Genomic DNA, 23,047 nt, shown 5'->3' with positions numbered 1-23,047 from the left:
TATTGTCAGTCTTCCTTAGTTGTATATAAGAGGAGTTGGACAGTGAAATTAAGGTCATGTAAATGTACATAAGCAGACTAAAATGTGATCAATATTGCAAATAAATGGAGAATTAAGAGAGAATATAGTTATAATTGTGAGTGATAATTTAGAAAAATTAAGAAAAAATGACAAGTTTTTGTTATATAAATTGGAGTGGTATGAGATAATAACAAATAGTATCAAGAGAGAGTGTTGGAATATGGAATGAGAGTGAAGGTAGTATTGCCATTAGCTGAAAAGAGTCTTGGTAGGTAAAACTCATTTGGGATCACAAAGGACATATTTGGGATACAGGAATTCCTAGACATGAGGAGTAACAAAGTATTAGAAGGGGAAGATACTAAATAGAATGTCAAATGATAAATTTCAAAGAGAGAAAATAGAATGGAGGAGCTGTTTATAAGCTAATGTGGCTTAAATCTTAAGGCAGGTGAGAGTGGTTTAGATTATAAAACCATTTTATGAGTCACAAATGTTCTCCGTAGTGCGAGGCTAATAGTTACAGAGTAATGCAGGTGTTCCTAGAAATGAGAGAGATTTGCTCTTAACAAATTACATTTAACAAATAGGTTAATGGGTCGTAAAAAAAAAATATGTGCATATGTGTATATTCTTAAAATGGTGAAAATATGATTTTGGATATAATTCCAAGTTGTGTAGATTTTGTGGGTTGAACAGTCAGTCTGAGTTAAGCTGAGGGAAAATAAAGAGGCTTTTTTTTTTTTTTGTGAGGAAGATCAACCCTGAGCTAACATCCATGCTAATCCTCCTCTTTTTGCTGAGGAAGACCTGCTCTGAGCTAACTTCTATTGCCAATTCTCCTCCTTTTTTTCCCCAAAGCCCCAGTAGATAGTTGTATGTCGTAGTTGCACATCCTTCTAGTTGCTGTATATGGGACGCGGCCTCAGCATGGCCAGAGAAGTGGTGCGTCGGTGCGTGCCCGGGATCCGAACCCGGGCCACCAGCAGCGGAGCGCGCACACTTAACTGCTAAGCCACGGGGCCCGCCCCTAAAGAGGCTTTTTGAAAGAATATAAAATATGTGGGAATGACTGCAAAAATAAGAATGCAAAGTGTAATTTCTAGATTGGGAATAAGAGTAGGAATTAGGCAAGAGAGATAAATGTAGACAGTTCTACACAGTGAGGAAAGTCGAGGGTTAGAATTGTGTGGAACTCCATGCTGGCACTGGAGAAACAAAAAGGCCTGGCACACCTTGTAAACTACGTTGCACTGCTTTTACTGAGTGAATTTTGGTGGACGGTGGCATGGTCTCCAAAGGATTTTTAGTTTATTTAAATAAACTTGTTATGAAGTGCTTCGTCAATCTTAATTGAAAGAGGTGAGAATCCAGTGAAATATGGTGGTTTTAAAACCTCAAAATATATTGATTTTAATTGCTGAATTATATCGAATACAAAGGAACTTTTCAGTCTGGAGAGCTGAACAGTGTGTCTGGTTTGATTGGCGTTGGGTGTAACCTCTTATTACAAAGAACAACACGTACATATTACAGCTAATGTCTGGTTCCAGGGAGTGGTTTGAATCCCCTTTTTGTTCTGAAAGTGAGCAAGTTTGGGAGCAAGTATTTTAATTTTATATATGAGCATTCAGAAAAAATTAACAGGAATGTGATTTTTTGATCATTGCAAAAGATAGTGGAGTATATCAATTTCAAAGAGTATTTAAATTGATTGATTTAAAAATTGATTGATAATTAAGAAAGATAATCTTTAAAGGACTGTGGAACTTAAAGAATATTTTTTCTTAACACATAGTTTAAAAGAAATAACTGAAATTTATTTTGAAAGTTGTATTCAGATATTCTTTACAATAAAATACAGGATTCGTCTTCTGTTTATGGTATTGTGTATTTTATTGTAAGGAAAACAATTACAAACTCAACTTCTAACAATCTTCTAAGACTCACATTTTTCATTCTTCTTCAGAAATATCTTGAAGCAATAAAATATAGTAAAAATTAGTTTCAGCAAAAATAACTGATATATGGGCTGTGACAATTAACAGAAAACATACTGTTTATTTCATTAAATATTTACATACTGACCATTATCAATATTTCTATTTGTCCTGAAAACAGGCCTATTGAGAGTATCTCATCTTTTCTCTCAAGCAGACATTCTGTTAATGTATCTATAATTTTTGCTACTTTGAATAAAAAGATTTAAAATATTTTGTCTTTTGAAAAAACCAGAAAAATACATTAAATTTCAAGAGTGTTTTCCTCCTTTTCCTTCTCTTTCAAAAGATGCATTGCCATTTGCTCCCTCGGAGTCTGGATATGTGAAGAACTTGCACAGTGTACAAGCCATCCTCAGCTGAAAGCCGCCGTCAATGTGATAGGTGTCACTTTGAAGGTATCACCAGTTTGTGATGTGTAGTTGACATTAAGCTATAGCCCATTTTTAGTCTGAATTAGCCTCATCTGTATTTCCCCCTACATTACAGAGAGGTTGAGATTCAAAAGTTCTTTTTCTGAGAATGTGTTGAATGTGTTGTGAGGTTCCCAGGAGAGGCCACCAATGGCTGCTTCCCCACTGGCAGCCGCAACCCGCTGTCCATAGCCTGAGTGTTCCTGGACCAAACCCAGTGGCCAAATGGGGTTCCTCTGGTGACTGGGTAGCTCCTGTGGCAAGCAAGATCCCTGTCACCTGCTGGTGGGAGTGACAAGAAAGTGAGATTTCATGCCCTGGCCTCTTCAGCAGGACTGAGAAAGACCTGACAGTCCCGGTTAGCAGCCCTAAGTGCTCACCGTCCAGCTGGGCCTTGGGTACTTTTAGGACATCTTTTTTCCTTTGTTAATGGGAAGAAGAGCTGCCATTTTCTGGGCACTCACGCTGGGCCAGATTCATGGAAATTCTCTAAATGCTTGTGTTAACCTTCACGACAGCTCTGCAGAGTAGATCTCACAGTCCCTGTGACACGTCAGAGGAAAGCAAAGCCCAGAAAAATCAGGTCGCGAGCCCACGGCCGTGCAGGTGTAAGTGATGGAATCAGCACTGAGAGCAGAGCTATGTGACAGGAAAGACACAACTGAACTTCTGTATGTGCAGTTAGGCCGCTTCCTAAACCAGAGCTCAGATCTGCTGGGTCCTTTCCTGGCTTCTTCTCAGAAGGGGTGGTAGTAGTTAGCATTGCTGTTGTTACACCTTCAGAACCTGCCAGGCACTGTGCTGATGCTTTGTGGAAGTTCTCACTCGCAAAGTAAGTTCCGCATTTTACAGTGGAGGAACCAAGGTGCAGGAGATTTAAGGAGCTTGTTCCAGGCTCTGGCCTGCCCTTCTCTGCTGCCTGCCACATGCTGCTATAATAGTAAAGGCCATTGCAGCTGATGCTTTGGACAGTCGTCACCAGGCCAGCAAAAGCCCCTATGCCACCCTTTGTGCATTATCTGCTTCAACCCACAGGATAACCAGCCAGGGGCGTCCCCTGACCATGGCTTGGCATCTGGCCCCTGCCTGCCTTTGTAGCCTGATTTCGTGGCAGCCCTCTTCACCCACCCCTCCTCCTGGCCAAACTCGAGGCCTCCTAGTCCCTAAGTGTGCCCTCTGGCCACCCCCTCTGTCACCCTACCTTCCCCCTTTCCTCCTCCACAACACCTGGGGGTGCTGGTTATATCGTGAGAGCTGGAAAAGCTCTTGCTGATCCCTGTGGTGAGGAATGGAAAATTGATCAAACCGAGATGTCACTTAGGGGTGCTCCCTCTGGCCTGAGTGTGGTGCCGACCTCTGACCTTTGTTGTTGTGTTTAATCCTTAGACCCACCCTATGAGGTGAAGGGTTACTGCCACCTTCACTTCACAGATGAGGAAAATGAGCTGATTGGGAACTAAGGAGCTTGCCAGGGTCAAACCCAGGATGCTCTGGCCCCACGTTTGGACTTTTGCACAACTGTGGTCTGCAAGACACTCCCCCTAACTCCCAACGCCATGGAAAAATATTCACATATAATTACTAAAGTGAAAAAAGTTAGATATCAATTGTATATCTGTGTAGATTCTAATTCATTTTTTAATATGCTATTTTCTCAATTCTAAGATGTTTTTCAAATTTTAATTTTTCTTAAATCTAGAAATGTATATTTAATGTAATGTGGTTCCTCCACCTCTACCTGTTTCCTAGAAAAGCTGTTAGTAATTTAACGGTATCGTAGAATGAAGGAGATATATAGGTATACATATATATATATCTATCCTTCCGTATATATGGTTCTATGTAGTATAGAAGAGAGGGGGACTTTGAAACAAGAGTAGAAGGATAGAAGATGGCTTACTTTTTTCTTCGTATTTGCACAAATTTTCAGAAGTTTTTGTAATTTTTCTGTAATTATGAGGAAAAATGTAAGGCACCAGAAAAATGTAACTGCCATGTATTGAGCCCTTGCCCTCAGGGGTGTCCCACACCGTGCGTGGACTGTCCCATTGAATCGCTCCACTCCTGGGAGGTGCTGCTGCTCTCCCCATTGTAGAGATAAAGGAGAAGGCCACTGAGGGAGGCCAAGAAACTTGCTCCAGCTTGAACTGCTAAGAAATCAGAGGGCCAGGATCAGCCACATCAGTCTCCCTTTAACCATTATGAATAAGACAAGAAAACTCGTGACGGAAGTCCTAGTCCCTGAGGCAGCACCCTCTCCTCCTCCCTCTGATGCCTGTGTTGCTGTGCCACTTGGGTTCTTCTACTGAAGGACATAGGACATAAATCCAAGAGAACCAGGGACAAGATGGGAAAGAGTTGCCACAAGGATGAAGGGGACAGCAGCCACTCTGAGAAGAGGAGCCTCAGGGACCCTTGGGGCTCTGCTGGGAAGGGGAGAGATGGAGGGAGAGGAGGAGGAGGCGGGGCAGGCAACTGGCGGCTTGAGCCCTGGAAGAGTTCCTCCCCTATGAGCTCCTCACAGCTCCGGGCACTGCTCTGCTGTAACCATGTCCTTCAGAAACACTCAGCAACGTTGGCCCAGGTATTCATTCCCTCAGAGGTGGGAAGGGCATGGTTAGCATGGGCTAAAGAAATGTACCCCAAGGGGTATAGATGAAAACCAGCCTGCAGCCACAGCAGTGAATAGGAACAGTGCTGCTGCACAGCCGCCTGGAGAATTCCGCTGGGCTAGTTGTTGGTTCTGGTGGGGTAGCCTGTTGGCAGCGGGAGTGGGGAGGTTGTTCCAAGCTGGAGCCAGACTTATAGACTTAGGCACCCCATTGAGGAGGAGGACTTGGGCTGAGGGCACTAGAGTGACAGCAGGGGCTCAGGCTCAGGTGAGCTTCCCGACCCTGCCTCCCAGGCGCCCCAGTGAGAGGAAGCCCAACCTGAGCCCCCGCCCTCAGCCCCACCTGCTGCTCCTTCTCTTACCCTGTCTTAGGAGACATCATTGACCCCACCACCCTCTCCAGTCACAGAGTCCTGCTGTCCCAGGGCCATCCCTCACCTGGGCTGGCTCCCTCTGCCAGTAACTGAGCCTCCTGGCATCTCCCCCCTCCATGGCCCTAGTCCAACCCCCATAGATCTGTCCTCCATACTGCCACCAGAGGGATCTGTCCTTCAGTGTAGGGACTGTATCTGTCCTGTTTATCTTGTGCCCTGTGCTTTCAGTTCAGTGCTGGCACATTGAATGTGTGTCCGTGAATTTGTGCCAGATGAGTGAATGAATGATTTATTTCATCCTGCCATTCCCCACAGCACTCAGGTGTCAGTAATACCACCCCACTTGTGGCCCTTCACACCCACCTTTCTTGCCTCAGCGCCTTGCCCTGCTGCCCACTGCCTGAAAGGAAAGACTTTGCCTCTGCATTCCTCCAGACAGCCAAGCTCTCCCCTCCCTCCTCGATGCCTTCTCTCTGCTGTCTGCCCCCTCTGTCTCACATGTCACCCCTTTCTGTCCATAGCCCTTTTGTCTTGTCTGTCAAGGCTTTCATTTCATCATTGTTCTCTTGTCTATTTCCAGCTTCCAGAGGTTAAGAGCCATGCCAGCCTTATGTTTCTATCACTTGACCATGACCTGACCACTCTGATGGAGCAGAAACACACCCAGTGCCCGCTCATATTCTTCCACTCCTGCCATGTTCCATCCTTATCTCAAACACACCATACGTTGTCGCTCCGGGGGCTGTGCTAGGCATTAGGAATACAATGGTGAACAAGACGCAGGAAGATAAACACACAAAAGGGCAGCCAGACAAATACAAAAGATCAGCTCTGATAGCCTTTAATGCCGTAAAGAAACGATTACAGGGGACCTAGATGAAGCTGAAGAGCTGCAGTGGTGGGCCACCACTCCTTTGGATGGGCATGGTGGCCATGGTGGCATGGACATTTAGTGCTATGATTTAAAAGATATGGCAGCACTGGCCATACGCAGTCCTGGGGAATGAGTCCCAGGCAAAGCAGGGAGCAATTACAAAGGTCCTGGGGCAGAAACAAGCTAGAATGTTGAGGGATGAAAAGAGGCCTGTGAGGATCAGGTCATCTGGAGCCTGGATGGCCAGAGGAGGCTGTGAAGAGCCCCTTGAGTGCAGATGTTCTCGCCCTAGGTTGACCTTGTGCCTGTCAGAGAGGCAGTAACTGTTTATTCTGTAGAATTAAAAAATTGATCACCTTTCACTTACGTTCTTCCTTATCCTGTGCATTTGTCACTGAGATGCTAAATGTTGACTTTTCTGTGTTGTTTATGTGGTGCTCATGTCAGCTGGTGTGTCTGCTTCATGTGACTTGGAGTTTGGTGTAGAAATACCTAAGCTACATATCTGAGGTTTCCCTAGACAAAGATACAGAAGCAGTGACAAACCTCTCTGCTCTGGATAATGAGATATGGATAGCAGGGTAGCTTCTGGCCAGAGAGAGAAGCACAGGGTGCCCTCATCCCTCTCATGCACCCCCAGCCAACGGTCCTTGCAGGTACTGCCCCTTTGACATGCTATCTCACAAGAAATGGAAGCATCTCCAGAGGATCTTAGACACGTGCCAGACTCAGAAAACATGCTCAGAGTAATTGAATACAGTCGTGTGTTGCTTAACGATGGGGAGACATTCTGAGAAAGGTGTTGTTAGGCGATTTCATCATTGTAGGAACATCATAGAGTGTACTTCACAAACCTGGATGGTATAGCCTACTATACACCCAGGCCGTATGGTACTAATCTTATGGGACCTCTGTTTTATACTCGGTCTGTCATTGACCAAAACATCGATGTGTGACACACCAGTGTATACCATAATTTGTGAATTACGTTCTCCTAATCCCCAATTTTTCACATTTCTTAGTATTATACATATGGGTTAAGTTTAACTTCATAGGATAGAAAGTCGTTTGATCGATCCCTGTTTCTCCATGTGTAAAATGAAGTTACCATCTCCTTTGCAGAGCTGTTAATTAAGAGTGATCAATGTGAAAATGAGTAAAAATCCTTGTTAAAGGTTCAGCACACAGGATACTCAATAATGTGCTACATTTTAATTTCCTCTTATTGTCAAAACTATGATTTATATGATCTGAATGAGGCATTTGAAATTATGGTTTTAATTTCCAAATGGTTAAATGACAGCTGCTTATTTCTATAGAATGTTATGTAACATTAGCTGTAATACAGCTAGTCTAGACAAGAGGCAGTTACAGAGTGGGAGTTATGTATAAACTATCTGGTAATAGGACAAATTTTTCATAAATTTAATGCAAAACAAGGAAGTGTATCCCTCTATGGAGCTAGAAAGAAATAACTATTTTGTTCTTCCTTAGGAATAATGTGCATGTTAAGTTGGGTTATTTAGTTTGGGGTTTTGTTTCCTTTTATAGTTTCCTAACAAAATCGTGGCTCAGGTAGCCTGTGATGTTCTTCAGTTGCTGGTTTCCTACTGGGAAAAGCTTCAGATGTTTGAAACCTCTCTGCCTCGGAAAATTGCAGAAGTAAGTCTTTTTCTTGTAATGCTAAAACATAAGCATTTCCTTTTTATTATATTTGGTATTTAATTAATAATAGATACTCAAATAATTGTTAGAGAACTGACTACTAAATTGCCATGTGAGTCATTCATTTTAAGATTAAATTGCACTGGTTCTTCTCAGCTGTGATTTCAAGCACGAGTTAAAGAAGTCACCAGTGTTTCAGGGCAGAGTCTTACACTTGGGGAGTTTGAAAGGCAGACACGACCACAACAAAGAGACCTTTTGTAGATTGGGCTTCATTCATCAAGAGTAATTTGGATGGTGCCAACAAGAAAGTAGGCAGCTGGTTATGATGCCCTCCATGTGGGGGTGGGGATAGGGGACTGTTGTGTACAACAGGAGTCTCTCCCAAACTGAAGCCCCGGACCACACTTTCTGCCATCCCATGATTACTCAGCTATAATGAGATTACTATTGTAATGCCCTCTGTGGGATAATTGGTAGAGGAGAGGGACAGAAGGAACAGGAAGAATCATCTCAAGGATAATGTCCTGGAGGTCGGTTACATTTGAGGATGCTCTGCTTATACAGGAGCAGGGACCCTCACCCTGTAGGTGCCTGGTGGTGAGGCACATCCATTCCTGCCAGTTGGTATTGCTGCACTTTTTAAAATATGCCCTGTTCTTTACACATCCAGTGGTAACTCTTCAAGGAAATTTGATTTGTCTCCATGTGATATTACAGGGAGAGAGAAGAAGAGGTATTGAGTTCTTTTCTCTCAGCGCTAGACAAGTTTCACCAATGAGATCACTTTGTTCTCTCAGAGATACATCAAAAATCACAAGTGATTTTCGACCTTACATGACCTAGAGTGAAATAGAGCTTTGGACATAGGAATATCAGATGCTGCAAAATGTAAAGTTGGGTTTTAGGGCAACCATATAATGTATCTTCTAAACAGGAATAATACCTTTGAGAATGAAAGGGGTGCTGTTACACGAGGACAGCAGGAGGAGACTGGGTATTTATAAGAAAATTAAATGGGAGCATTTTCATAATTATTTTTGAAAATATTTTTTGCTTTCATTATGCAAGGTGTAGAGACCGATGATGGAAATTGTGTGACTACAGAAATATTCCTTTCTCTGGGGTCCCCAATTTCGCCACCAGTAAAATAGAATAGAAACTGGGCAAGGCCCCACTGCCTTCCCCGATTTTCAAGGTCACACATATCTCTAAACTGTCTTTACTTTTTGTCACCTTCCTCTAGTGAGTTGGCACCAAACAGAGTTTAGTTGTAAGGCCATCTTGGGACTCTTATCATATGGCTTCTAAAAGTATTCCTATGATGTGTTTGACTGGGGATTTGTCTTTTATGCAGATCCTTGTGGCCACAATTGCTTTTCTTTTACCAAGTGCAGAGTACTCCTCAGTGGAAACAGATAAGAAGGTAGGTGGCGCATTAGCTAAGTTTTGTGTAGAGTTTGTTTTTAAAAATGTAAGACAGAATGATAAATGATATTACATGTAGGGATATCCCTTATAATATCTTTCTCTTGGCCCTAACAGTCTCTCCTGTGAAAATTTTGTTTATTCATTCATTCCTTTTGCATTTGTGTGTCCACTGAATAATTACTTTTATGCAGGGACAGTTCTGTTCTCCTGTTGTTTGTTATTACGTGTAGCGAAGTTTAAGAGACTACAGTATATGGTACTGGGCCTGTTTCCTCTTCCAGTTTATTGTGTCCTTGCTGCTCTGCCTCTTGGACTGGTGCATGGCATTGCCTGTGAACTCCCTTCTCCACCCAGTGTCCACAGCGGCCCTGGAGGAGCAGCACTTGGCCAGAGCCCCTTTGCTGGATTATATCTACAGGGTGAGTCTCCAGCTGGGCCTCAGGGGTATAGTTTGGACTGACGTATCAGAGAACTACTAAAGTACGTTTTGTGCATTTACATATTTATCTGTGCCCTTTTGAAACGGATTTATGGAGGTTTAAGCATTTTTAAAGAAATGAATAACTTAAGAAGTGAAAACAGAACAGATATAGTTGTAGAGAAGCAATGGTTAAGTGCAAGATGCATGCATTTTTACATGACTATCATCTTTAGAAAAACTGTAGTTTGATCAGAATCCCCCAATTTTCACGTAACATGGTCTTTTTAAAAACCATGGTCATTTAAAAAAGAACTGTTTATATTATAGGAATATCCAGAGCCTTGTTTGACAAAATCTGTTTATCCAAGGAAGAAAAAACTATAGTGGTTCCAGTAATCTCTTTGCTTTAACAGATCTTAAGAAATAAATTAAGAAAATATATCACATGAAAGTGATTAGCCTCATCATTTTTATAGTACTTAAATTATTCGGATTTCAGCCCTTCCTGGTGACTAGGTGTGGTGTTTGCTTTGGACCCTTTATTCTGTCCTTCCCTATCAGCCTTACAGTCATTCACTCCTGTGAAAGCCTGATTAAGTCATTATTTATCTATCTATTTAGCATTTGTCTGTTCACTGAATAATTACTATTACATAGAGACAATTCTGTTGTTTATTTTTTTAGTAATAAACCTTTAATAATAGTAAAAAAAAGATTCCAAGTCATTAACTAATTACTTTGTTGCTTTATTTTAAAATATATTAAATAAGGAAAAAAACCCACTTAAGTCTGGTTAAAATTCTACTAAAAAGTATTGTGTATTTTTAAATGGTTTCTTCAGTGGTCAAAGATTTAATAACTATGTTAGGATTAATTAGATACTTCTGTCATCCTTGTGGCTTATAAACCTACGTAAGGCTTGGCTTAACCAACTAAAGTAGCCACAATCAAGATTTCTCTTAAAATTGCTTTACCAATATAAGTTACCTCATAGTTAACAGGATTCATAAATTTATTGAATAACTGTTTATTGCATTTTTAAAGGAAACTTTTTATTGAAATATAATATGCATCCAGAAAACTGCATGTCTTAAGTGAAAGCTTGATGAATTTCTGCAAAGTGAGCACACCTGTAAAACCAGATCCCAGCTCTAGAAACAGAACATTCCTAGCATCCCCGCATCCCCCATTGTGCCTCCTCCTAGTCACTACCCCCGTACACGTACCCAGGGTAACCCCTATCCTGTCTGACAGTAAAGATTTGTTTTGCCTGTTTTTGAAGGTTGTATGGAAAGAATTATACAGCACGTGCTTTTGTGTGTGACGTCTTTCACAACGTTATTTTTGAGGGATTCATTCATACTGTTGTGAATAGTTGTAGATTTTTCACTGTCATTGCTATTGAGTATTACACAGTGAGAATAAGCCATGATTTATTTATGTATTCTGTTGATGGACATTGGGTAGTTTAGAGTTTGGGACCATAAAAAAAATTCTGTAAACATTCCATTTTAGTGTGTTTTTTGGTCCCATATGTATGCATTTCTGTTGGGTGTATACCTAGGAGAGGAGTTGCTGGAATACATGTGTTTTGCTTTAGTAGTGAACAGTAAATAATTTTCCAGAGTGGTTGTGCTAATTTACACTGTCACCAACAGTGTCTGAGAATTGCAACTGCTTTATATTCTTGCTAACACTTTGCTATCTGATAGGTATGCAGTGGCATTGTGGTTTTAATTTGCATTTCTTATATTTATTGCATTTGACTAATAGAAATTAATTCTGTCAATGACAGAAGCTCAATTTTTATGTTAATAAGAAAGCTACCAGTTAATAAGAAGGATTTTCCTATACTACTTTTTTGCTTGGAAGAAGACATATACAGCTGTCCTCTGCTGGCTACAACTCTTGGTCCTTTTTAGCCGTGTCCAAAGGTTGCACACATCTAAATCCTCTTCCACTCCCTAAGAGGCAACACAAGTAGAAGGAACTAAATCAGAAGATGTCCAACTTGACCACGAGAGCTCCTGCCACGTGGGCAAATCAAAGCCAGTCATCTATAAGTGAATTTACTTTGTATAAATATATTTAACCTAAAGATGTTTCCTTAGCTTCTAAAGTATTACCTTGATTTTCATAAAAATCATTTTTTTTGAATTTATGATTAAAAAGTAAAATTTAGTACGGTTATTAGCTCCTTTATACATTTTGGCATACTCAAGATGATTTGTGTATGCATGTCTTGTATGTGCACAAAAGCACAAACAGGAGTAGATAGAGCTTTAAGTCAACTGCAATTTGTAAATAACCAGTGAGCTTTTAGGACACTAATCTTGTGAAAATAAGAAAACTTTAAAAATTTGTATTAAATTTAGTTTCATTAATCATACTTTTAAAAGTTATATTATCCCTTCCAAATCATGAGTCACATTAATTCAGATTCATAAATGGTTATAAAGTACACTAATGGTCTCTGCTGACTGCTTTCATGCTACCCTCCACCATGGGTGGAGGTTGGCTATCCTGGGGCTCATCCACAGCTACTCTTCATCTCCTGGGTTGGTTCTTTCTACTTGTGTTGCCTCTGGTGGACTGGAGCAGGATTTAGGTGTGTGCAACCACACAGAATGGCTCAGTAAGCACTTTTTTACTTTTACTTTCCTTTTGCCTTGAGAATATATTTATTGGCATTGATATGAAAGGAGCAAAATTAACTTGTTAATAGCAAGAAGATATTTTGGAAATGGAAAGAATTCTGTGTTTGCAAGTATTACCAAAGAGGTGTCCTGCCTCCTACATGCTGTTGTAGTTTTCACAGATTGTCAGGGGACAGGAGGTTAGTGGCATCCATGGCACACATTCCCATCTTTTTTTCACAGGTTCTGCACTGCTGTGTTTGTGGCTCGAGCACATATACCCAACAGAGTCACTACACATTGACCCTGGCTGACCTGTCATCCACGGATTACGACCCCTTCCTGCCACTGGCAAACGTGAAGAATTCTGAGCCAGTCCAATATCATTCATCAGCAGAATTGGGAAACCTGCTTACTGTTGAAGAGGGTGAGATTCTTCAGAATAGTCATTCTTATGGGCAAGAAAAGGAAAGATTGTAGCCTTTTGTCCATGATTGCTGTTATTTTTTAAAAACCTGGTTGTTGAGGGTCCAGCCCTGAGGCTTAGCGTTTAAGTGCGCGTGCTCCGCTATTGGCAGCCCGAGTTCGGATCCCGGGGGTGCAACAACGCACCACTTGTCCAGCCATGCTGAGGTGGTGTCCCACATATAGCAACTAGCAGGATGTGCAACTATGACATACAACTATCTACTGGGGCTTTGGGGAGAAAAAGGAGGAGGACTGGCAATAGATGTTAGCTCAGGGCTGGTCTTCCTCACCAAAAAAAAAAAAAAAAAATCCTGGTTGAAATCCTGGTTTCTAGAGTCCTCTGTGATAGCAAATTCTCCGTCCTTGTTTCTTCCTTTTTTCTGTGTTTCTTCTCCTCTCTCTTTTCCCATCTTAGGTAAATTTTGTATTATTGAGGACCTATATGTCTCAGATCCATTGGACCCACAACAAAGGCTCATTTTCTATCCCCAAGGAGCTTTACATCTAATGGGAAAGGCAGGATTAATATAGAAGGACGCATTTGTGGACTGGTAGCACCGTGGGGGCTTCCCGTGGAGAAGGACTTAAGCCAGACTTAGAAGGATGGGTGGACTTTGAAAGAGGTTGATAGAGATTCCAGACCAGGAAAGCATCATGATGAGAGAGATGGGAATTTACATGCCTCAGTTTGAGGATTGCTCCATTCATAGCAGAGGGTCCATTTTAGAGTATGTGGATATTGTCAGAACTTAGGGGCTGCTGTATGTCCTCCTCAACCTGCCTCCTCCCCAAAATGACAAGAGCCCATCTCTGGGCCTTGGAATGTGAGTCAAATGTGGGTGTGTCATCTATGCATGTGAAATAATTGCGTAGAACCAAGCACACGCGCGCGCACACACACACAAATGAGTGCATGTAAAACTAGTGAACTCTGAATATTGATGAATTGTGTCAATGTCAATTTCCTGATGGTGATATTCTACTGTAGTTTTGTAAGATGTTACTATTGGGAAGGATATTTGGGAGCTCTCTATATTATTCCTCAGAAGTACATGTAACTCTTCAATTGTCTCAAAATTAAAAGTTAAAAAAAAATGTGGGTGTGGAGTGTTAGATCATCCATGAAAATTTTATAAACTTTGCAAGTTCAAGACTAGGCCCAAGAATGGAACCTTAAGGGTAAAAAGAAAAAGGAATGAGGGATTGTCACTAGGAAAGCAATGTCAGGGAAATGGAAAAAGAACCAAGAAAGAGTCATTTTTAGAAAGTCAAGGTAAGAAAGCAGATAAACAGCCAGGAAGGTTGGTAGTGCTAGGTCCTTCAAAATGCTCAGGGAGGGTGAGACCAAAACAGGAACCGTTTCATTTCCTAACTAAGCATTTGGTGGTGGGTTTTACCAAGTACTTTGGACAGAGCAGTTGGTCTGTAGCTAGACAGCATAAGCAGGTGACCTGGAGGATAACAGACCCTCTTGTGGGGCCTTTGGTGGAGAGAAGCAGCACACAGCAGGCAGAAGCTGGGTGAGGGGACAGGGTCCAGGGCTGTGCTTGCAAGATTGCAGAGTCTGGAGTATACTTCAGGCTGAGAGGAAGGGGACGGGTGAGGTGAGGATGAAGAGGACAGGAGACGGGCCACCAGTCAGGAGCGAGAGCTCTGTAATAGGAAAGTTTTGATTTTAGCTCCATTTTATAGACGAGCAAACCAAAGTGAAGGGATTTTCCCAAGGGTGTACAAGTCAAAAGTAATGGGGGTGGAATTTGAATTTAAGATTTGATGACCAAGTTCCTGAAATATCATTATTATTTACTCTGAGATTTTGCCACAGAGTAGACTAAAGACTCATTTTCAGTTGTGTTGCTGGTGGGTGGTAACATGGCACATTTTCATATTGTCCTCTTGGTTGACCTCCATTTGTTTAATCATTTAGTTGTGTTTTTCTGGAGTTCCACTGTACTTTTACTTCAGTATTTTCTTGACTTTTTTTTCCACAGTTGAAAATTCAAACCATAGATATATATTTTTTTTTTTCCTGAGGAAGATTCGCTGTGAGCTAACATCTGTTGCCAATCTTCGCCTTTTTGCTTGAGAAGGATTCACCCTGAGCTAATATCTGTGCCAGCCTTCCTCTGGTAAAAATGTGGGTTGCCACCACAGCATGGCCGCCAACAAGTGGTGTAGGTCCACGCTGAACTTAACTGCTAGGCCATGGGGCCGGCCCCCAGAACATATATTTTAAAAATAATCAAAATGACCCTTGATTATTTCTTTTGTTGTTTCCTCCCTTGCAGTTCATGTCTTAGAAGAAAATTAACTTACTTTTTCTTAAAGTCATTAATTTACACTCATCCCGCATGGCTATCCCTAAAATAGGTTCACCACTTATTGTGACTTGTCACTTGATAATAACAGGAGATTAATAGATTAGTAAAAAAGGATAAACCTAAACATGCATATTTAAATTTTGGCACCACTTTTCTTTTGAAAAGGGTGTTATATCTTTTGATGTATAACACTCTTTGACTTGAATATTCATTCTCCAGAAAACCTCAGGACCTTGTGCAAAATTGTCCTAACATAGTTCTTTAAAATAATTGTTTAAACTTCTATGACAAAAGAGCTTTAAAATACACTAACATTTTAACTAAATAAAAAAGCAAAGAAGCTTAAAAACATTGGCATGCACACTGTTGCTGAGTGGGTACATCCTGTTAAAAGTGAAGGGGAGGGGCCGGCCCCGTGGCTTAGCGGTTAAGTGCGCATGCTCCGCTACTGGTGGCCCGGGTTTGGATCCCGGGCGCACACTGATGCACCGCTTGTCAGGCCATGCTGAGGCAGTGTCCCACATACAACAACTAGAAGGATGTGCAACTGTAGCATACAACTGTCTACTGGGGCTTTGGGGGAAAAAAAGAGGAGGATTGGCAATAGATGTTAGCTCAGAGCTGGTCTTCCTCAGCAAAAAGAGGAGGATTAACATGGATGTTAGCTCAGGGCTGATCTTCCTCACCAAAAATAAATAAATAAATAAATAAATAAATAAATAAATAAATAAATAAATAAATAAATAAATAAATAAATAAATAAAATAAAAGTGAAGGGGAAAAATAAAGATGATAGCTTAGGTATTTTAGGTTAAACAAAATGTGCTTATATTTGAGGGTTTTTTTTTCATTTAGTGTCATAATTTGTCATTCATAACCAAACTATTTCTACTCAGGTAATGTTTATGAAAAGCAATAGTATATTTTTATCTGTTATTTTTAAATGAATCTTTCATAGGCCATTACCTACTGTTTGATATAATTACTACTTTCAAATAGAGTTACAAAAAAGAGACACATTCAACTACCTACAGCTGAGGTGGCTGCTGGCCCAGCTCAAGGAAAAACAGTTAATGGCACACACATGTGCTCAAATTTCTTATCATTAATACCTAATTGCTTAAAAAGAAGGGAAGAGAGGAGCTTTAAAAAATAAAAGTTAAAGGACAACCTAAAAATACTGCTTTTATATTTCATCTCTAAATTTAGAAAAATAAATATTTGGAATATATTTCTTCATAGTTTGTGGAAGTCATGAGCTTGTTTTTTCATTACTGGAGTCTAGATTTTCACTTTATTTTTCAGGGAACCCACAGGCAGTTGATTCAGCTGAAGTCTGCCAGTGAAGAACAATTCTTATTCACAAATATTCCGTTTCCTTTCTTTTCAGCACCAAAGATACTTTGGGTTTTTACTGGGTGTGTCTTGGTTTATGACTTGATTAGTGGACTCCAGGTTAATTTCCCATGGTAGAATTCAAACAAGTTCATTAAAATGCAAGTTTGTCTATATCTCAAATTGAAAGTACAACCTACGTAATTAAAGTAGAGGAAAGTTGCTTTTCCAGTTGTTATCTTCTGCCTTGGGCTTCATCAAATTGGACGGTTATCGTTGGTTTCCCAGCCTGCTCTACCACGTCCTCACGACGTGGCGTCTTACCTATGGACTCCTGTGCTCCCAACTGCCTGCACCTTTGTTGTTTGGGGCATTAATATTTCTGAGGAGCGTATATTCATATGGAATGATAAGCATGAATAAAAAGCATCTGTAACTTTTGAAAAAGTTAATATGGACACAAAAGCAAAAGCATTCATAACTGTGATTTCAAGGGAATTAGTTGAGGTATTTTAAATTTCTCAGCTGTATGGAAATCATACACACTTGTATGAGGGTCGGGAAGAAGTGTTTAATTTCAGAGACGGATGTAGATGACCTCCTTTGCTTCTAAAAAATGAGGTTTTTTATATGAAATTTTATTTTGCATTATTGAATGCAGATGATTTCTTGTTCATTGAAAAGAAAAAATTAAGAAAATTCAGGACAATCTTGTTCCACTCAGTCATCACACAGAATTTCTTAGATTCTGGGATTGTTTCTTTCTAGGATTTATACATCGTACAACTGATGTTTTATAAATAAGTCAATTGGATTTTTAATGCCTGAGAGGGAGGGTGTTTAGCATGAAAAAGCATATTTATAGTTATTTATGTTTTAATCAATATTTGGTTTTTCATGTTACAAATTTAAAAACCAAGTATTTCCTAAACCTTTAAGTCCAAATTACAAATCTTAGTTTATTTAAATACCTAGGGATTTTTTTGTTGAAATCAAGAGGTTTCCTTTTCACTTGTTCTTAGATTAATACACTATTCTTTCATAAATTTGGCAGATTAAAATTTCCCTAACTACTCTCAAGCTTAGGTAGTCATTTCAATTCATACTTACAGATTTGGTTTATCTACTTCACCCTTATACCTCAAACATTTTACAAGGCCCATTTTTACATGCTATTGTCAAAGTCTTTCTATACTTTTGAAGTCTTAAAAATTTTGTAAATCAGTTGCTCTTGGGCATTTAATCATCAACTACAAATTTCGTTAAAGCCTTCTAAGTATTGCCATGAATTATAAATATATCAGATTCTGTTAAATATTTAAAATACCCTAACAAGAAAACATAAATTGTCACAATGCTTCAGAGCGCTTCAAATATATTGAGGCAGTCACAGGCTTGATTCATTTCCTTGTCAGTGTCTACCTTTACCCCACTGAGGTGAGCTGGGTAACCTCTCTGGCCCAGGCCCCCAGCCGCCCGCTCTGCCATCCTCTCCAACTTCGGATTTTCACCTCCCACAGCTCTGGGAACCATCAACTCTCTAAGGACAGGGACCTTTCTCTTTTGTTTATTGGTGTATCTACTGATAGTTAAATTTACTTTTCATAATGAAATCTTCATGTAAGTTGGTTCTTTTAGCAATCTATTTAAACTGTGCTTTTAAATTCAAATAGAATTAGTGTCAAAAAAGATCATAGGTGAAAAAATTTCCCAGACTAAAAAAACCAAACATTCTAAGTACATATTTTAATCTTTATTCTCCACTGTCTCTGTATATTTTTTTACTGCTGTTCACAGAAAGGAAGAGAAGAAGTTTGGAGCTGATCCCTCTGACTGCCAGAATGGTGATGGCCCACCTGGTGAACCACCTGGGACACTTTCCCCTCCACGGGGGCCCCGCTGTGCTGCACAGCCTGGTCAGCGAGAACCATGACAATGCGCATGCGGAAGCCTCTGAGCTCTCCTCCGAGGTGTTCAGGAGCCCAAACCTGCAGCTGTTTGTGTTTAATGACAGTACCCTCATCTCCTACCTTCAAACACCCTCGGAAGGACCGACAGGCACATCACCAGTGGGCACCCTCTCCGACGTGAGAGTAATTGTGAGGGATATCTCAGGGAAGTACTCTTGGGATGGGAAGGTTTTATATGGACCTTTGGAAGCCTACTTAGCACCCAATGGCAGAAGTCCTGCATTTCTGATTTCAGGTTGGCAGCATCAAGCAGTTGGACCTCAGAAAGATTTTTCTCAAACTGAGGAGGGAGATGATGTCCTCGACAAATTAGTTGAAAATATTGGCCATACAAGTCCTGAATGCCTTTTACCATCGCAGCTAAATCTAAATGAGCCTTCCCCACCCCCATGTGGAATGAACCGTGACCAAGAGAAGGAAATCATCGAGGTCATTTTGCGCCAGAATGCACAAGAAGACGAGTATGTTCGGAGGTGTAACTCTGATTCGGCCATGAAAGTCACCAGCCAGGAGCAGCCATCACCAGTGGAGCCCCGAGGCCCCTTTTATTTCTGCAGGCTGTTGCTCGATGACTTGGGAATGAATTCTTGGGACAGAAGGTAACAATCCACTGTAGACTTTCAGTTATCTTATCCTTATTTTATTTTTACCAATTTGGGGTTAGGGAAGCAAAGAATAGAAATGCAGATTTTTCTCTATTTTAGCATTTACAGTTTATTTTCTGCTGCTAAACTAAAGCTAGAGATGAAACTAACTATGCTCTACTGATGTACAGATTGAATTCCAAACATTTGTTGAATATTTTAGAGGATATCAAACATTTTCTGTGTGTGTATATGTTTTAGTTACTGCTCTGTCCATTATTGCTTCTGCCTTCAGGAAAGATGCAAATGGACTACAAAGATAAATAAGCTGCAGTCTCACCTTAGCCCTGATGAGGGAGGTAGATTTGATACAACTCTGATGAAGGGAGCGTGACAGAGGAGTTCAAGAGAAGCAGTTAATCCATTGGGAAGTGTTGCTCAGTGGAGACAACTTTGTGGGAGGAGCTGGGTTTGGCTGGACCCTCACAGTGGAGTGGAGTATTTATAAGTGCAGAGGTGGGGAAAACAGATTCATAGCAGAGTTGACAGTGAAAACAGAAACACAGGCACACGCACACAAGTCACACACTCATTGACCACAGAGCCATCCAGTGTCACTGGACAGTAATGGGATGCAGTGGCATTTTGATGTGTTTGAATGTCTTAAGAAGAATAGAGTTCATTCTGGAGGATTCAGTCACAAATCTTTTGTGAATAAGGTGGGTTATGGATTGGTAAATGGATGGATGGATGAATAGATAGGTTTGTTAATTGATTGGAAAGGGCAAAATTGGTCTGTGATTGCACAACTTTTCTTCCATCTTTTTTTCTTTGTAGGAAGAATTTCCATCTATTGAAGAAAAATTCAAAATTATTGAGAGAGCTAAAAAATCTGGACTCCCGTCAGTGGTATGTGAAAGTATATCAAAACACTTTATATCTGTCTATCTTTACGTGTACTTGGATGACAGATACAGCTGCAGGAATGAATACACCTACAGAGACACCCATGGGTAGTTCTATAACCTAGAATCTGGTGACATTTGCACATGCCATACCGTTGGTATTTTTACCCTTGAGGAATAAACTTACATGTTTGCTACACTGAGAACTCATTGCTTCCACCTAATCTGTGCCTTTGATTGAGGGCCTTTCCATGTGGCAGACAGTGGACATTCATTCTCATTTAATCTCTGCAGCCACCTCTTTTTCCAGTGAGGAACAGAGGCTTACCTAGGTCAAGCAGCCTGCCTGTGCTCGCACATACCGTGTTGTTTGAAGCAAATGAGTCTGATTTCATAACCCGTGCTGTATGCCGATGCACTGGCGTTCTGTGGTCTCTGCTCTACAATGTTGGCAAGATTAAACCAGTGTGTGATAATTAGTAACTCCCTAGTAGTCAGCCTCATTCTCCAAAGCAGGTCAAATTGCAGATCTACCCCTTTTCTGTATAATCTTAGAAGCAATTCTAAAGATGAGCTCACAACCAGTTTTTGATTTGGGGAAATGTGTGCTTCCAAAAACATCTCAGTCAAGTGTAAGTGTAGTACTTGGTATGTAACAGGTGCTTAAAAGTCTTGAGTGAACTGCTTTAGTTTTTTAAAACCTCATTTTTTAAAAAATAGCTTTTTGGGGCTGGCCCGGTGGCACAGCGGTTAAGTGCGCGCACTCCGCTTTGACAGCCCAGGGTTTGCAGGTTCGGATCCCGGGCGCGGACCGATGTACCGCTTGTCAAACCATGCTGTGGTGGTGTCCTATATAAAGTAGAGGAAGATGAGTACGGATGTTAGCCCAGGGCGAATCTTCCTCAGCAAAAAAAGAGGAGGATTGGCACTGGATGTTGGCTCAGAGCTGATCTTCCTCAAACAAACAAACAAACAAATAAATAAATAAAAACTTTTTGTTCCTTTTTTATTCTCCTTAGGAATTTCATGAGATATCTTGTTAGAGATGAGAAACCTGAAGCCATCATTCCTCACATTGCCCTCCATCATGTTCAGTTTCCCCATTGTTGTTGTGCTTCTTTTTCTGTAGAGGAATAGAGACCAAATTCTCTGGAAATTCTGTGAGGGGTTTCTTCTGAAGGACTCAGGGATTCACTTCCCTCTCCCTCTTGTCCTCCAGTATTAAACAAGCAGTCACTTGGTTTCCAAACTCAGCTTTTCGAGCATATGCTGAATTACTCTGTGCTTCGTAGTATTAAGTGAATATATTGCTATCTTGTAATTGTGGCCAATTTGTTGAGTGTTAATGCACTTTAGTTGCAGGAGGTACAATTGAATTAGCTCCCTGGGGTGCTGTTGCAGTAAAATATGGCTTTGGAGAGCTGATTGGCAAATCCTCTGCCCTTTGATTAACCTTTGCTTGAAACCCCAAAGCCTAGATTTAGTGTCTTCCTGACATCTAAAAAGGTATCAACTTATTTTATGGCAAAGGGTGTTTTCAGGGTTCTTTTTGAAAAAAACAGAAATAAACTGGGGACTCTTCAGCTATGAAAAATCTAGACTGTCCTGTGTATTGGTCAGTTAGGAGGTAAGAACATATCTTGTCCTTCAGCTTTCAGTTAGGGTGTTTCTCTTTCTGATATCAATCTATCTCCCTGCTGTTGAGGCGTAGTTCCTGCTTTAGCATGTTCTGAGGAAAAGTAGAGACTATCTTGCAACTATCATCTATATGCTTTGAAGTTAGCGAAGATGTACATAGTATGATGAACGTACATACAAACTACAGTGGCCTCCCCTTTTAAATATTAATGCCTCTTGTCACCACATGGTAAGGTGAAAGTTAAAAGCATGTTTTTTCTTTGTTTGGCTTTTTTTTTGGTGAGGAAGATCAGCCCTGAGCTAACATCCAATCCCAGTCCTCCTCTTTTTTGCTGAGGAAGATTGGCCCTGGGCTAACATCCGTATCCATCTTCCTCTACTTTATATGGGACACCGCCACAGCATGGCTTGACAAGCAGTGCGTCAGTGCGCGCCCGGGATCTGAACCTGTGAACCCCAGGCCGCCAAAGTGGAGCACGCGCACTTAACCGCTGCGCCACCGGGCTGGCCCCTTTGTTTTTCTTTTTAATGTGACAGCACAAGGAAACTGAGCTATTCTGGCCTATTCCTAATAAGAAAGAAAAATGCATTCTAATGAGGGGGAGAAAATTGTTGATTTTATGTATGTGTGTTCCTGAATTACCTGCTTCTTCGTGCACTGGTCATGCAGCTTATGGATATGAAGTGCTGTTGGTGTTGCTAATTATCATTTCAAAAGCCTAGCTCTAATAAGGCCAGACACAGTGTCTGCATCCTAGCGGGCTCTCTGTGGTGCTAATATTTTGGAGGATGTGAAATTTGATGAATGTTTACAGCTAAAGGTCACCTTTCCTCACACCTACATCTGTTAGGCAGTCATTGGGGCTTAGCTCTCTTGTGCTCCCATGTTGAGTTAATGAAGACTCAAGGATCTGTGAGTAGCTACGATGTAAAAAGCTTGGACTTTAAGGAGAATAAACAAAAACATTTCAGATAAACCTAAGATGTTTTTATATATGTAGAGTGTATAGAATAGGGAAAAATTAAATGCTAAGGACTTTTAAATATATATAGAGAGAGCTGCAGAAAGAAATTAAGTAACTATACTTTTTTCTCCTTTTGTTGAAAAAGACAGTCTTTTAGGTCATAGGTTATGATCTCTGTTATCATCCAAGCCCCCAAATTATTATAGCTCTTAGAATAAGCTAGTCAGATTGTAGACTGCCAGTGTCCTGCCTGTTGCTCAGGGAGTAAATGGTGTCACCATTTTGGGGCTCCGTACTACCTGAGGACATGCTTTCTGACAGTCTGAGAGCGCAAGGTCTCTACGAGAGCATCAGCCCCCTAGGATCCATCACCACAAAACTCCCCTCTCCTCACAACTGTTCCCATTAAGAGAGG

The 23,047-nt window shown here is 40.9% G+C and overlaps 1 protein-coding gene across 10 annotated transcripts in view; it reads left to right on the top strand.

The window, feature by feature from the left end:
- The window catches only part of RALGAPA2 (Ral GTPase activating protein catalytic subunit alpha 2), a 310,483-nt gene that overhangs the window by 172,239 nt on the left and 115,197 nt on the right, over positions 1–23,047 (top strand). For 9 of the 10 annotated variants that reach the window (XM_087445685.1, XM_087445680.1, XM_087445684.1 and 6 more), the window contains 7 exons: positions 2,311–2,419; positions 7,845–7,955; positions 9,316–9,384; positions 9,671–9,808; positions 12,690–12,873; positions 18,368–19,139; positions 19,962–20,033. In XM_087445685.1, coding sequence (XP_087301811.1) covers positions 2,311–2,419; positions 7,845–7,955; positions 9,316–9,384; positions 9,671–9,808; positions 12,690–12,873; positions 18,368–19,139; positions 19,962–20,033 — 1,455 coding nt within the window. The remainder of the gene's footprint in view (positions 1–2,310; positions 2,420–7,844; positions 7,956–9,315; positions 9,385–9,670; positions 9,809–12,689; positions 12,874–18,367; positions 19,140–19,961; positions 20,034–23,047) is intronic. The other variant, XM_087445686.1, reaches the window with a different exon arrangement.

The sequence above is a fragment of the Ceratotherium simum genome, chromosome 21, assembly GCF_057802395.1.
Source record: "Ceratotherium simum simum isolate JZ-2026a chromosome 21, ASM5780239v1, whole genome shotgun sequence".
Taxonomy (NCBI): Eukaryota; Metazoa; Chordata; class Mammalia; order Perissodactyla; family Rhinocerotidae; genus Ceratotherium; species Ceratotherium simum.
Note: the sequence above shows the minus strand (reverse complement) of the source record. Positions and strands in the feature narration are given on the sequence as shown.